The sequence below is a fragment of the Larimichthys crocea genome, chromosome XIII (genome assembly GCF_000972845.2).
Source record: "Larimichthys crocea isolate SSNF chromosome XIII, L_crocea_2.0, whole genome shotgun sequence".
NCBI classification, from domain to species: domain Eukaryota; kingdom Metazoa; phylum Chordata; class Actinopteri; family Sciaenidae; genus Larimichthys; species Larimichthys crocea.
In genome coordinates, this window is record NC_040023.1 from 22,573,595 (window position 1) to 22,588,943 (window position 15,349).

General features: G+C 38.8%; 1 protein-coding gene across 3 annotated transcripts in view; it reads left to right on the top strand.

The window, feature by feature from the left end:
* Positions 1-14,081, top strand: part of LOC104924529 (ankyrin repeat and IBR domain-containing protein 1) — a 30,809-nt gene extending 16,728 nt beyond the window's left edge. For 2 of the 3 annotated variants that reach the window (XM_010737900.3, XM_019260082.2), the window contains 9 exons: positions 662-796; positions 2,141-2,227; positions 2,535-2,601; positions 3,267-3,412; positions 3,851-4,029; positions 4,199-4,250; positions 8,160-8,271; positions 10,001-10,044; positions 10,761-14,081. In XM_010737900.3, coding sequence (XP_010736202.1) covers positions 662-796; positions 2,141-2,227; positions 2,535-2,601; positions 3,267-3,412; positions 3,851-4,029; positions 4,199-4,250; positions 8,160-8,271; positions 10,001-10,044; positions 10,761-11,660 — 1,722 coding nt within the window. In that variant the 3' untranslated portion in view covers positions 11,661-14,081. The remainder of the gene's footprint in view (positions 1-661; positions 797-2,140; positions 2,228-2,534; positions 2,602-3,266; positions 3,413-3,850; positions 4,030-4,198; positions 4,251-8,159; positions 8,272-10,000; positions 10,045-10,760) is intronic. The other variant, XM_010737901.3, reaches the window with a different exon arrangement.
* The last annotated feature ends 1,268 nt before the right edge of the window (positions 14,082-15,349 follow it).

Sequence of the window (15,349 nt, forward strand, 5' to 3'; positions counted from 1 at the left end):
TTTTTTTTTTTTTTCAATCTTAAGTCTCTCCATTTCACACTCTGTCTTTTTGTGTCTCTCTGTCCTTCCATCCATCCTCCATCACACTCTTTCATTGTGTATTGATTTTTCTGAAGTGTCATGTAAGCATGGTGTTTACAGGACAAGTGAGGTCTCAGGCTTTAGGGTTTTATGTTGCTCTAGCTAACTTGTCACCCACAGAAGTACTTGTGACACAGGAAGAGAAATCACTTACACCCAAATAGGCTGCGGACTGGAGTGGCTGTAGAGTTTTGTTGTTCTGCAATATCCAATGGGACCTGGATGTTATCTGAGTGCCTTCTAGTGGCAAGGATTCACCGCTTGGTTCGAACAAGCGACTATGACTTTAATTTGTAAACAAACATAAGAGAGGTAGGAAGAAGATTGAGATGTAGATGACTCAGAGACAAGTAAGTAGATCTTGAGTCCTCGGTTTAGGGACTCTTAAATATGTCCTTCAGACTTGATTATAATTCTGATGTGATGCTGGGAGCAGTAGAAAGAATTGTAATAAAACTTACAGGTCCATGCTTGAAAGCCGATCCAATATAGCTGCACTAACATTAGAATTTAGCTATCCTGTTTTTGATGTGATTGCTGACCAGGGCAGACTTAAGTTAAAGTATTTCTCTCCCTCCAGTGTAAGTATGACTTCTGCTGGATCTGTCTGGAGGAGTGGAAAAAGCACAGCTCATCAACAGGAGGCTACTATCGCTGCACACGCTATGAGGTCATCCAGCAGGTGGAGGAGCAATCAAAGGAGATGACTGAAGAGGTACACACACACACACATGCACACACATAAATATACAAACTAGATTTGAGTTCCTACTTTGTTAGCTGTTAAACCCTTTGATCTAGCGGTAGGGAGATCACCTGTCCATCGAACTAGACTAAACGAAATAGAAGTGGAGTGGTTGGAGTTAATTAACATCACATTCATCATGTGTTTCACTGATGTCAACCTGCCATCATCAAACTGTGACTTTGCAGCAGTATGTGACAGGAGTGACCAGCGTTCAGTGGTGACAGCTGGTAGTGGGAGAGCCCCTTGTTATGATGTACGAAGGTACTCAAATGTAGGAAACATGGGAGGAGGGGAGGAGAGCTTGGGCTGTTTTATATAAAAGAGTACTGCACTGATTTATCATTGCACTCCTATAACACTGTCAAACTCAAAATGAACACAGTTAAAAAAAAGTTTAGGGATCATAATTAATGCAGCGGGACCAGAGATATTCTCTTTTTTTAGCCCGGGGCTCGGAGGTAGAGTGGGTCGTCCACTAATCAGATGATCAGCGGTTCGTCCACTAATCAGTAGATCAGCGGTTCGATCCCCGGTTTGATCCCCTCCAGTCTGCATGTCGAGGTGTCCTTGGGCAAGATACTGAACCCCAAATTGCTCCTGAAGGCTGCACCATCAGTGTGTGAATGTGTATGAATGGTTAGCTCTATTAAACTGATAAACAGTTGTCACCTTTTGTATGAATGGGTGAATGAGATACGTACTGTAAAGCGCTTTGAGTGGTCGGTAGACGAGAAAGGCGCTATATAAGTACAGTCCACTTACCATTTATTTCTCCCATTCTTTGTCATAACCTGACACCTACATTACCCATAATTGAACCTTTTTAACACACCTGATTTGGTGGACCTAGAAGTTGGTAATGTAGCCTCAAGCAGAGATGAGGGCTGCAGAACCCTGGTTGGCGCACTTCCTTCTAACTGCACACCAACAGATTTTTATTATATATAGAAACGTACAGGACAGTGTCACACACCACCAATATATGCAACTCAGTGACACATTCATATGTCGTCCAAACATACACACAGAGACGTTTATTAAGAGCTGGAAAAACACACACATACAGACACACAAAGCTGGACTCTTGACCGTGGAGCCATCAACAGTGAGTTCCGCCCTCCTTCATCGGGGGTGAAAAGAAGTTATTTCTCTACCTTCACTAGCATTCCTCCCAATCACAAGTACTGATTTCACCTGTGGCACTCCTCGCCCACTGCTCTCAACCAGAGTACCTACACTTTCCTCTGTGAGGGGAAACAACATGCTCAGGAGTTTATTGACTGTGACTGGTGTCTCATCACAATTTTGCAGGCAGAGAAGAAACACAAGAGCTTCCAGGAACTCGACCGTTTTATGCACTACTACACACGCTTCAAAAACCATGAACACAGCTATCAGGTAAACAGAGCGGGCTTTGCCTGTCAATGATATCTGCTTTGCATAGTGTACAAACAGTTACAAATATAACCAGTGTGAACCTCTGGTCTAGTGTAAAACTGGTATGTGACCTCATAGTTAAGCATATAAGTAAGGTATTTCTCTATTCTGTGCATGTACAGTATTATTAAGGTCTACTGCTCCCACAGCTTTGTTAATTTATTTAGACCCATTTTCTGGCATTCGACTCATTGTTTGGTCGGGCAGTCTTCTCGAGACGTTTTTACTCGACAATAAAACCTAACAGCTTCTGTCTTTCTCACAATAGCTCGAGCAGCGGCTGTTAAAAACAGCCAAAGAGAAGATGGAGCAGCTCAGTCGAGCCCTGAGTGGAAGTGAGTGTGCCGTCTGTCATAATAGTGTCAATCTTGCTTACATATTCAGACATATCTTAATCTATTCCTCTGATATTGAGCTTTTGGAAATAGACAAGAGGGAGATCGGCACACAAAGGTGTTTTAATAATGCATTAACAATGGTGTATGGCATAGTTGTTATTCAGAAGGCATGTCTAAGTTAGGAGAAAGCTTTGTGAGCTTTGTCCTTCAAAGCCTCATCTGTACTGGCAATTACGACCTGTTTTTTTTTCTGATGCACAAGACTCATTTTAAGTTTCAGTAGATTCTGATTACAGTGGTGTTACTTACATAGGACTGGGTGCCAGCTGACAGAGAAATTGAAATGGCCATAACTCAGTGTTTATGAATCTGGCTCAGCTGAAAGTTACACAATTCATGCTGCAGAATACATTTGCAAACAGATCTAACTCTCCAGAAATTACAATTGGCCATGATGGACTGTCACTATTGTGTATCTGGATGTTTTTTTTTAATTTGAGCATTATACTCACCTTGGATCTAAAAGTTCTTTTACCCTCACAAGCTGTTAAAGAAGGATGTTCAGGCACTTTAGACTACATGAACAGATGTATTTCCAACATAAAGCGCACACTCATTGTTTATCTGATTCTCTCCCCCTCTCCTCCTTTCTGTTTCTCCAGGGGAAGGAGGCCCACCTGACACTACATTCATTGAAGATGCGGTCCTAGAACTACTAAAGACTCGACGCATCCTCAAGTGCTCTTATCCTTATGGGTTCTTTTTGGAGCCCAAAAGCACAAAGAAAGAGATCTACGAGCTTATGCAGGTTTCCGTGCTACTCATTGGAAAAAAATTAATGTTCACAGCAGCCAGACTTATATGGAACGTTAGAGATGTAGAACTAAAGCTTTCTACCTCATGATCTTTATGCCCCAGTAATACCTGCACATCTCAGCTTGTAGTCAAGGATCTAGTGTTATATAGTTTATAATATCCTGGTGTGGACCAGGAATGTACTTACCTGCTGTCTTTATATAGAGGCCTTTTAAAAAAACTGTAAAATAAATGGGAAAGTCTGCCATAGGGCTTTTTATACAGTAAGGTCTTAAAGGCTTGTAAAGAATATGCATACACAGTAGCCTTAAAATTTCTTCTGAAATCACTTTTATGAGACAAAGTTAAGCTTGAAATTAAGTATTCTTGCTCTGAACATATGCTGAGCTTCCTAAAAACAAATCACCCAGCCAGCTCTTTCTGTCCTCAGACGGACTTGGAGATGGTGACTGAGGACCTAGCACAGAAGGTTAACCGGCCTTATCTGCGAACACCGCGCCACAAGATCATCCGTGCAGCATGTCTGGTGCAGCAGAAGAGGCAGGAGTTTCTGGCCTCAGTAGCCAGGGGAGTGGCCCCGAATGACTCTCCAGAGGCCCCCAGGCGCAGGTAACATACAGACATGCAGCTCGTTTTTTATTTAAATGTAATATTTACAATTAAAAAATATTACAGAACTGTAGTTTGACATGATTGAAAGTGACTAATTAGCTATGAAATGTCAGCAATTAATTACATTGTTATATTGAAAGAACATCTCTGTCTTCCTCACTTGCAGCTTTGCTGGTGGAACGTGGGACTGGGAATATTTAGGCTTTGCATCACCTGAGGTAACAGAACTTCATTAGTTTTCAGTGAAGTCTTATCAGTTAAAATGTCAACTGTACTGTTTAAACCCAACACTTATACATAAAGGAACATGTTTTATTTTGACACTGGATATTATAGCCAGACGGATCAAATCAGGTTTTGACATAAATGTATATTTTTTTTATAAAGTAAAAACAAATTAGAAGTGCCTCATAATGGATAAAATAATCAGAATCATCACAGTTGTATTTCTAAATATATATATTTTTACATGATTTGATAAATCTACAGTATAAATCAAACCACCAGCAGTTTTCTGTAAAATAAACACTGATTGTAAACATCAAGTCCCAGTATTTGAGATTTAGGTATACTCACCTGAAAATAAGATCCATTATTTTAGAATGAGCCCTCTAGATGTTTCTACATACAGAACAGGCAGACGAGCCTCTTGATAGGGACTTTTGCAAGTTTCGGCAAGCTATATTCAGTTGCCACTATACTATATCGGACACACTGGCATTTAAATCCAATTTAAAAATGACGTGTAGACTTTTTGCTTTTAAAACAGCGCTTGATAATAATAACACCATCACCACAGCATGCAGTCGGATGAACAGATTAATCTTGCTGGAGGGTGCAGTCACATTTTATTTGCAATAATCACACCCATGTTTGAGGCTGAAACGGTTTAATCAGTGTGCCTGAAACCGATACCTGTGATTGGTTTATCTGTGAATAGGAAGTGCTTGATTTGATGAATTATTGTGGCCACTTCTGTTATATCTAATCAGGTTAAATTAATTGCAGAGACTTAAATTGTGATTACACAATTAAATTATGTAGCCCCACAATATACTTTTATATAAAAAAAAAGTCAGTGTGTGTCTAAATCTTTTTAATTTAGCTGGTTTTACTTTGGCTGTGTAACAGCACTGACAAACCATGATGACCTAAGATCACCACTTTTTTCAACTCACTGGAGCAGGCCAGATGGTTCAGTGTTCCCCTGTGCACCCAGTTGGAATGATTTAAAGCACAGTTCTCTGGCAAACACCTAAGCAGGTAGCTCCCGATCATTGTGCATTAACAACAGGGATTTCCAGTTAACTTTTACAGTCCTAAAACTGTCGACCACATAATGGTTTGATTATTGACCTGCCTCCTTTTTTTTCCTGCACATCTTGATGCATTCACTGGATAGTAATTCATAAGTCAATACACTGCAGTTGATAGTCTAAGTTTCCATTACTGTTTAATTTCTAGACTGCTGCAGTTTTTAAACATGTAGGCTTTTTATCTGAAAAGCTCAACAGCTCCATCATCCCGTAGGCTCTCACTGTTTCATCCTTCTGAAGTGTTAAAAACACAATATGCAAATCTTACATCAAACCCATGGCGCTCAAGTTATTGTGCACATCTTTTAACAGCATAAAGCGGGCATTTTCCAATTGACAGGAAAACAAATGACAACATCAGTCTGCCACTTTGATAAATGAATTTCCAAAACCCTGATCCTCTGCCTGCTCAGCAGCATGCAGTGTGGGTAAATCTTTGTGAAGCTTTTGTTTACTTAATGTTTTCTGAGTAAACAGCCACTGCTGGACAATTTTCGTCTTTCATCCCCAGTGTGTTCTTTATGCTATTTTTACTATTCTCAGACTTAAAAAAAGCAAGCTCCAAAGATAGCACACAACACAGGCGCTCATCTGCAAAAGCCAGGACTCAGACACATGCCAAGGATGCCTGAAATTAATTCCTGTCTTTTTAATTTAGCATTCTGCTAATCACAGAACGTGCCTTTGTCTTGTGTAAAGTACTTAACAGAAGCCATGCAGATCCCCCTTGTTTATAGACTATTAAACATTAAGCCTCATTACATGATGATACAGGTTATTTGCTCTGTTGATGCTCTGAACACACAGGAAAAGTGAAGTAGCAGTCATCTTTTAGAAACACTCCTCTCTGTTGTTACATGTAGGAAATTAATCGAAGTTTATCTTTTGCCACACTGTCGGTGCTAATGGGAAGTAACCTACTAACCCCTATTTACTGTTTAGTAAATACTATCTGCCTCTTTTGCAGACTGTCATCTCTCTGTTCTTAATGCGTTTGCTAACAGCACTGTGCTATAACATTGACTTCTCAGACAAATGGAGTATACACAACCATTTAAGTGTACGAGCCGCAAGAAAAGATTTCATTAAGCTAGGTGCGGCTTATCTTCAAGAGAACAAATTATAATTGTAGAACTAGGTGGAGGCTCACCTCACCTCTACATCTCCCGTCTTCCTCATACAGGATTTAAATAACAAACAAGCCCGCAATATCCTATCACTGTCAACAAATGATTTTGGTTGCGTGCATCTATGAGGATGTTCGCAGTGAACGTTGAAGCCAGATGCTGAACACCGAAAGTAGGTTTTTATTTTTGTCCCCTAATGAAGAGCCTCTGTCTCTCAGCTGCAGTAGTTAATGGGGGCACCATAGTAATAATCAAAGCCTGATGACACTGCCTCACAGGCACAGCTACAGATGGTCTGCTTCGTGGTTCTCACAAAGCTGAGATCACTTCATAGAGGGATATTTTTAGAGCGGTGGAAGCATGAAAAGGAAGTTTCAGTGGCAGGATTTTGATGATATGAATGTGACTCACTGACTTTTGCAAATGTATGAGATGAATGTTTCCTGAGTTACTGATATGCAGATGCGCAAATTCGGTATATCTAACCGTTTTATGTTAATCTACAAAAGTGTAGATTAGCAATGCACTCAGTGAAGCTCATCAACTCCTGGTTGGCAGTTTTGCAAGTGGCCATCTGGTTGAAGCAACACCCCAAAACTATGATTCCAGCTTAATTACCTAAATTATTATTTCCAAAATAACTCCAGCCAGGTTTGAAGATAAACTAAGATGAAAGAAAGCTTATTACTACATATGTCTGTCTACACTTCCTGTTCCTGTAAAACTTCTTTTATCTGATTGTTGGATCTCAGTCTTCAGTCCTGATCTGCAAATCAGTCGTTCTTTAGTTTATTTACATTAATACGGAAGCCCTCATGTGCGCTACGAGATCATAGATATCCTATATGAAGGAATGTGTGCACATGTAGTTGTGCATACACAACTAATACACTATAGTGTTTGTTTTGGAGTTTGTTTTTTTTGCAATTTCATTTAGACACGCTGTGTAAAGCACCATCTGTGTTAATTGATTCTACCTCATTTAAACTCCCCAGAGTGGCAACGTGCCAGAAATATTGAATTAGAGTTTTGTTGTTTGTCATAATAATAAAACACATGCTATGTGGTCTCACTACCTCTAATGCATAGAACATAAAGTATTATAAAGCTACTTTTAGGCCGGTTTAATGTGTGGTGTTCTATCATTTCATAACCATTATAACTGGAGTTAATATGTATTTTTAGTGGTAAAACCATGAAAAAAATGTTTTAAACATACAAGTAAATCAATTTTAAGTAAGTTTACTTGACTTTTTAATAACATCACTTCCACATTTGATAAGGTATTCCTTTGCGATATTATTTTCAAACATATCATCATTTCTAATTCCCTTCTAGTGAGCGTGTGCTCTGCTTGGATGCAGTCTAGCCTGGAGCCTAATGACTGAAAGTTTGGTCTGCAGATGAAAGGGTTTAAATCAGTCTCTAGGTGCTGATCTTTCCTGGAACAGAAGATTCAGACCACATTTGAAGCAAACTGCTCCACTGCTTGAAGTAAAAAAAAATTAACAAATTTAGTCTTTTAAAAGTTTAGAACAAAAAAAAAACTTAGACATGAATCAAGGAAAATGTGTAACTTTAATTTCAGATCAGCAATATGTGGCAACTTTTTTCAGGTCAGAAAGTGATGATGAAAGTTAAGGACATTCTGACTGCAGCATTTTTTCTTTGTGGTTATTTTAAGGAGTATGCAGAGTTCCAGTACAGGAGGAGACATAGGCAGCGGAGGCGAGGCGACATGTCCAGTCTCCGGAGCAACACACCCGACCCTGATGACCCCAGTGACAGCATTTCAGGTACTGCAGTGGACGTGACTGACTGACTGACTGACTGACTGAGTGTGGATTGATAATGCTGGAGTAACAACATTTTGATTGACCAGCCTTTGGTTTTGTTATATTCTTTTTCAAAAGAAAATCCAAGAAAGTATTTTTTTAAGTCTAACGTATTTCTTCCTGAATCCAATTGAATGCAGAGTCAAAGGTCAGGAAAGGTCAGGGGAAGTTTAGCCATAAAATCGACTGATTGTATTGGCACATAACATTTTGTAACTCATTGAGATTTTTTATTGTAAAGCAACTAATCCTTGAAATGCTATTTGCACTTTCATAGTCTATATTTGATACATTCCCTCTTTATATGAAAAATGTTTGATGTGTGATGCCAATAAACTATGTGTTGAACTACAGTTTAAACAATTATATTTTGGAATGGAAAAGGTCACAAAGCATCACCTGTTTTTTGGAGTGGTAAGGCTGACAAACGCTGTCCTTTAATATAGTTAATTTGGTTTTCAAAAATCATCTTCATAACAATAACAGAAAGCTGGTTTAAAACCAATACAGTTATTGTAAATTACTGAGTAGCTGAATTGTTTAGGAACTTTATGTTAGCCTTTTTTAGTTTCTAGTTCAGAAGTTTCAGTTTCTAGAAAACTAAAAGTAATAATGGAGTTAAAGCTCAAATGCAATATTAAAATAATTAAATATTAAATCACACATTTTAAGTTACAGATAGAAATACTAGTACAGTTTTTTAAATCATGAATATAACAGCCCTTGAAAACTCAATATGCACACAACATAGCAACAGCATATAATAACATTCATTTAGGAATATACAAACCTGGATCTTGGACACATCACAGTCATCTCTGCTTATTTAAAGCAACATTATGTAGAAATTCATATTTTTTGTGATTTAGTAATATGGATATAAGAAATATGGACAGCTGTATGTGTATTTGTTATAATCTTATACACTTGCCCCCTCTTCTAACCGCTTAGTGGTGGATTTAAGTCTCATATGTATATGACCTTCATTTTTTGGGTTATTGGGCAGCAGTTATTTGCACAGTTCAATTCATTCATTATAACCTATTACTATAACCTGATGATATCATACACGTGGAGGACGTGAACACACAATGCCCAGGCCTTTTTAAAAAAAAAATGATTGTGACCGTAAAGAGAACACCAAAAACAAACATAAAAAATGTTAATGAAATGTACACTAGTGCAGTTGCCAAGTTTTTTAATCAATGATGAAATGAAACTCCATTAAATTAAAGTACATTGATCCAGTCATCCTCTCTCAGCTTTTGATATACAGATTTGTACAGAATCCTAATTAGGGTACTGGCCCAAACTTTGAAAAAATCACAACTGCTGAAGTTCAAGAAGCCAATATTTCTAATCCATCAGTGTTGTCAATCACAGCGCTGCTTTGTTTTTGGCTGTGTGGAGTGAAAGATGAACGGAGTTGCAGTTTTGAAGCCAGGTAGTCGCTTTTGTTGTGCCAAGAAGAATTCATTGATTTCAGATCAAGATAGTAAATTAGTGAATTTCTTGGTAAAATACTGAAAGCACTTTCTCTGACAGGCTGCTAATAGTTCATCATTTTTCAGTGTTCAATGACATGAAGATGACTTTCATTTAAAGTAGTGATTAGCGTTCTATTCTATAATTTATTCTAATGACAGTATTTTGACTGTTGGTGTTTTTGTCCATTTCATTTTTTACAAAGACACACAGGACATTGGAGGTGGACGGAGACATGGTGCTCTCATGGTGAGTGCACAGTTTCCATTTTTCATCTGAGACCAAGGCTTTCAACTTTTCTTTGCTTCGTTGTTTCTTTCTTTGTTTCTTTCTTTCTTTCTATCTTTCTTTCTTTCTTTCTTTCTTTCCAGAGTCAAAGGTCAAGGGAAGTTTAGCCATAGAATCGACTGATTGTATGAAATTGTAGCACATAAAATAAAACAGAACTACAGGACATATTCTGATAAATAAGAAGTGTGTTCTCACCTTTGGTGTCTGTCTTTCAAATATCCTGTGATTTCTTTCTGGTAAAACAAACAGATAAAGTTAATGTACAACACAAGTCAACTGTTGGATGTTAAGACCTCCATTGATGTCCAAAAACTAATAAAAACAAATCAATGAGCCACAGCATAGATATGCTTCTTTATCGCCTAGGTTTATGTCATTAATACTGATTAACAAACACACAGAGCACACAGCAATACATCAGTGAGGAAAAAAAAAAGGAAAAAAGAAACTCTCATTGCCTGCAGGGGGCACAAGTGTCCAGCAGCAGCAGCTGTTATTTTCCATGTCTGCAGATGATGCACAGCATGTGTACAGCTGCTGGTCTAACCTGCTGCTGTTTTTACTTTCCTTGCTAAGGTGGTGCAGGTTGGACTTAAAGTACAGGTGTGAAGCTACATGTGCTCTGTAACTGGTTGAGGCTGTACCACTGACACTGTGTTTTCTGTACTTCCTAGCAGGGTCTTGGTTCTTTGGATGACGATGACCCAAACATTCTACTAGCTATTCAGCTGTCACTCCAGGACTCGGGGATGGTGGGGAGTGGGTCCAGCCATGACATCCTTGCTAATGAAGCCTCGCTCGGTGCTATCGGCACCTCTCTGCCTTCTAGGCTTGAGCAGAGTGCTCCAGGTGTAGAGGTCCTCACCAGAGCTTCCCTAAGCAGCTCAGAACTGCTGGAGCTGGGAGATAACTTGGCTAGACTTGGCAACATCAACATCAGCAGCCAGTACTCCACTGCCACTGCCTCCGTACAGCACTGTGACAGTCACCACCGGGCCTACAGGGCTTCTGTGCCGATACCAGTGGCTCCAGGTGGCAGCAACTCTTCAACAGGCCTCTTCTCCTCTTCTAGTGACACGATAGATTCAACCACATGCGGCAGCCACGACCCATCCTCATCCTCTGCGTTAGCAGCAAATGCTAACCTGCTGGGCAACATCATGGCTTGGTTTCACGACATGAATCCTCAAGGTATCACCTTGGTCCCCCCAACCTCCCCTGACACGGATTCAAACCTTGACAAGCTCCTTGCAGATGGAGGTGGGTGCCTGCAGGATGACGAGAAAGGTGGGGACGCTCTGCCTGGAAACAGAAAACCTCAGGAAGTGATGGCAGATGTGGGTTTTTGCTCTCAGAGACTGAGTGACATGGAGGAAAAGGAGTGTGCTGTCGCTGAGAGGCCGACCCAGTTAGATCTAGTTGGGCTGGACACCATGTCCCTACCTTACATGGCCACCCTCGACACAAGTGGAGACCATGCCGAACGGGGAGGCTCCAAGGTCTGTCGTGTTGACACTCCGCAATGTAACTCCATATCGGACCAACTACCCAGCACCAGTTCGTCTGAGTGTTAGGACCAAGTGCATTTGGTATGAAGTGATTGGCTGAGATGGGAAGGAGCTTTTTTTGGAAATGCCAAAAAAGAGAGAGAGAGAGAGAAAGATTGCAAATTTGGAATATGTGTAATAGCTATTCAGGTGGATTATATACAGAATGAAGAATGTGTTCATTGGAGAGAAGGGGAGGAAGCTTAGTTTAGCACTGCAGTTAGGTTTGCTGTGTTTACTGTATTGTCAGCCCCCAACAACCAGCCCTGCTGCAAAGAAAGCACTAAGTGAAGGAGAGATTCCAGTTCATATAAATTTTCAAGGATATATTTCCTCTAGTGACTCTGTGCTGGTAGAAATATGAGTGTTGCTTGTTTTCTGAAATCAATTTTAGAGGAGATAAGAATTTAGAAACTTTTGTTTAGTGCAGGTATTCCTTTTTTTTTTTTTCTTCCACTGGAGTAAAAGCCTACTGTATGTGTCTGAATCAGGTTTGAGGGAGGAATTTCAACTGTATATATGAGCAGATTCACATTTTTTTTTGCTCCAATACTCAATCTGTGGTGGTACAGGCTGGGGAATGTTTCACTCCTGTCCAAATCTGCCTACTTTATGGGTGCCAAACACTGACTAGCAAAAGCACAATTTGCAGTCACCAAGTGGATTCTTCAGAGCAAATTGTGCCTGCTTGTTACAATCTCAACGACTCAGCTCAACTTAAATGTGAAAGTCTCGAGCCATATTTTTATTTGAGATTGCGGCTGAGTGATATTTTCAAGTCTAAAAGCTCTAGCGTGCTGTGTAACTCTGTAGTTTAAAACCATAATGGTTGTGTTCTTAATTATGTAAAACATTCACACAAAGATGAATTATTCAAATGAAAAGTTGGCCTGCTCAAAAACATTTCAAAATTGAGTTGACAATGGTTATTCATCTCAAAGCTTTCAATCCAAACACACTTGCAGTGGGGGACGTGATCTGATCTTCAAAAACCACAAACGCTGATGGGCTTCAGTGTCATTCAGTTCAGTATATTATGAATTCCATTGTTGCTCACTTAAATTGATGTTTGAGTATGGCAGCTGAATGTGGAGCGTGATTAGACGGTCGACTAAATAGACAGCGAGTAGTCTGATTTATACACTGCAAGAAAGACCGGTGAAAGAGGTAATCAGGCAATCCCATTCGAACTTTGGTGAATTAATTATTCAAACCCTGGTCACTGTAAGTTATCTCTGGGTTGTATTTAAGTGTAACATAAGCAAAGCTTTCTTAGAGCTCTGCAGATGTCCCGGACTGCAGGGATAATGCACAGAGAATTCATGAATGTGTGTTGCATCTCAAACACATGGGGAGTCCATGTCTTTGAAACAGTTCTCTACGCAGTTAGAGATACAGTGCCTTTATGTCAATCACTATTATTTAATTTTTTTTCACACATTTTTCTGAGTGCTAATTACACAGTATTTACAGTGTAAACAAAACAAACACCTGTTACCTTAAAGTTATCTTATGAAGTTTATAGTGTGCAAACATGATTTTTTTTTCTTTTTTTCATTAAAATATTTGTAGCATGAGGCTTTTTGTTGGTTCTAGTAGTGTTGTGTTAATGGATAACACTGATTTTATATGATTTGGTATAAAGGGTAACAGTTAATAGACAGTTCATAGTTTCAAATCTTGTTCCCAAATATTTTGAAAAAACAACATTTTTTTCTTCTTTTTTTTGTGCAGAGGGGCTTCTTGTCCGACACTTTGAAAGAGTTTTTCTGTTTTTTCTGTGGTTTAGAAACTAAAATCACTGTATGGACTTTGGAATGAGTTGACCTACTGTATGTGTATCATGTATCTTACCTGAAGACACTAAAATGGAGGAAAGTTGCAATATAAAGTTTATCTGAAATAAATCAGATCCATTAAAGGACATGGATTGTGTATAACCAACATGAAATGAAACACATTGATCAGTGTTTTACCTTTTAAGACATAAGAATTATGTTTGTACAGACTAATGTCTGACTGAAGTAATTATCTTCTGTTTCTCTAGTAGACATATAGAGCCACATTAGAACTTAAAATAGCGATTGCTTTGAAAAGTGTCTTGAAGTTGTGAAGTTGAGTGCCACATTGCTGGTGGAGCTTGGTTAATGAAAGTGGGTTGAACAGAGGAGCTAACACATGTTGCCCTTCTTGTGTAACTGTTTGCTGTGCATGAAATGGGTATACGTCTAAATGGAATTTGTACTTCCTTTGTATTTCACCTCTAATGTCCAGGTGATTTATTTTAAAATGGCATATAACATTTTGTAACTCATTGAGATTTTCTATTGTAAAGCAACTAATCCTTGAAATGCTATTTGCACTTTCATAGTCTATACTTGATACATTCCCTCTTTATATGAAAAATGTTTGATGTGTGATGCCAATAAACTATGTGTTGAGTTTTAAGGTGTTTTTATTGATTATTCAGATGCCTACAGTTTGAGCAATTATATTTTGGAATGGAAAAGGTCACAAAGCACCACCTGGTTTTTGGAGTGGTAAGGCTGACAAACACTGTCCTTTAATATAGTTAATTTGGTTTTCATCTTCATAACAATAACAGAAAGCTGGTTAAAACCTCACAGGATCCCTGTTCTACTTTGATGTTATTATATTATTGTAAATTACAGAAATTGTAGCTGAATTGTCTAGGAATGTTAGCCTTTTTCAGTTTTAAGTTCAGAAGTTTCAGTTTCTAGAAAACTAAAAATAATAATTGAGTTAAAGCTCAAATGCAATATTAACACAATTAAATATTAAATCACACATTTTAAGTTACAGGTAGAAATACTAGTACAGTTTTTAAAATCATGAATATAACAGCCCTTGAAAACTCAATATGCACACAACATAACAGCATATAATAACATTCATCATCACAGTCATCTCTGTTTATTTAAAGCAACATGACATAGAAATTCATATTTCTGTGATTTCGTACCCTCAGTTTCTCTCAGAGTGCAATTCATCTGTTGGAAATATAGACAGCTGTCTGTGTATTTGTTGTGATTTTATTTACTTGTGAAATCACCAATTGAAGTAGGTGCAACAAGACAGCTGTCAGCTACTAGTCCACCAGCCTTCTATTTCTCTTACTCTTTGGTCTCCTTGCCACACTCACTCAGCTGCAGTTCTGACATGACACCGGCTCTGCTCCCTTTCAGCACACCCCCATGCCCCAGCCCTAAAAACCTCCTCTTCCCGGTGGTCCAAAACCTGATTATACAACAGTATGGCACAGAGCCAGCCCGTGGCATAGGCAGGATAGGCAAATGCTAAGGGCGCCGTCCATCCAGGGGGCGCCACAAATGGGGTCAGTCAGATTTTTTAAATTTTGCACACCTTCTGTACTAGAGTTGTAAGGCTGGTTGTTTGTTGTGTTACAGTTCATATTGTCTAAAGTGTTTATAGTGTTAAACTTTACATCAGTGTTCAAATGCACATCATTAATGTTAATACTTCATAACTTATCATTCCCATATGTTATATTATACTGCAGTTTGATGCTTCTTTGCATTCTGATAATCAGCATTTCACTGTAATGATAATAAAATTAAAGCAAATTTGCATATCAGAAATAACTGCATTGTGGGGTGTCGTTTAGCTTAGTTGGTAGAGCATCCGTCCCATGTACAAAGGCTCAGTCCTTGCCCCCAAAAAATAAAGATCTAAAT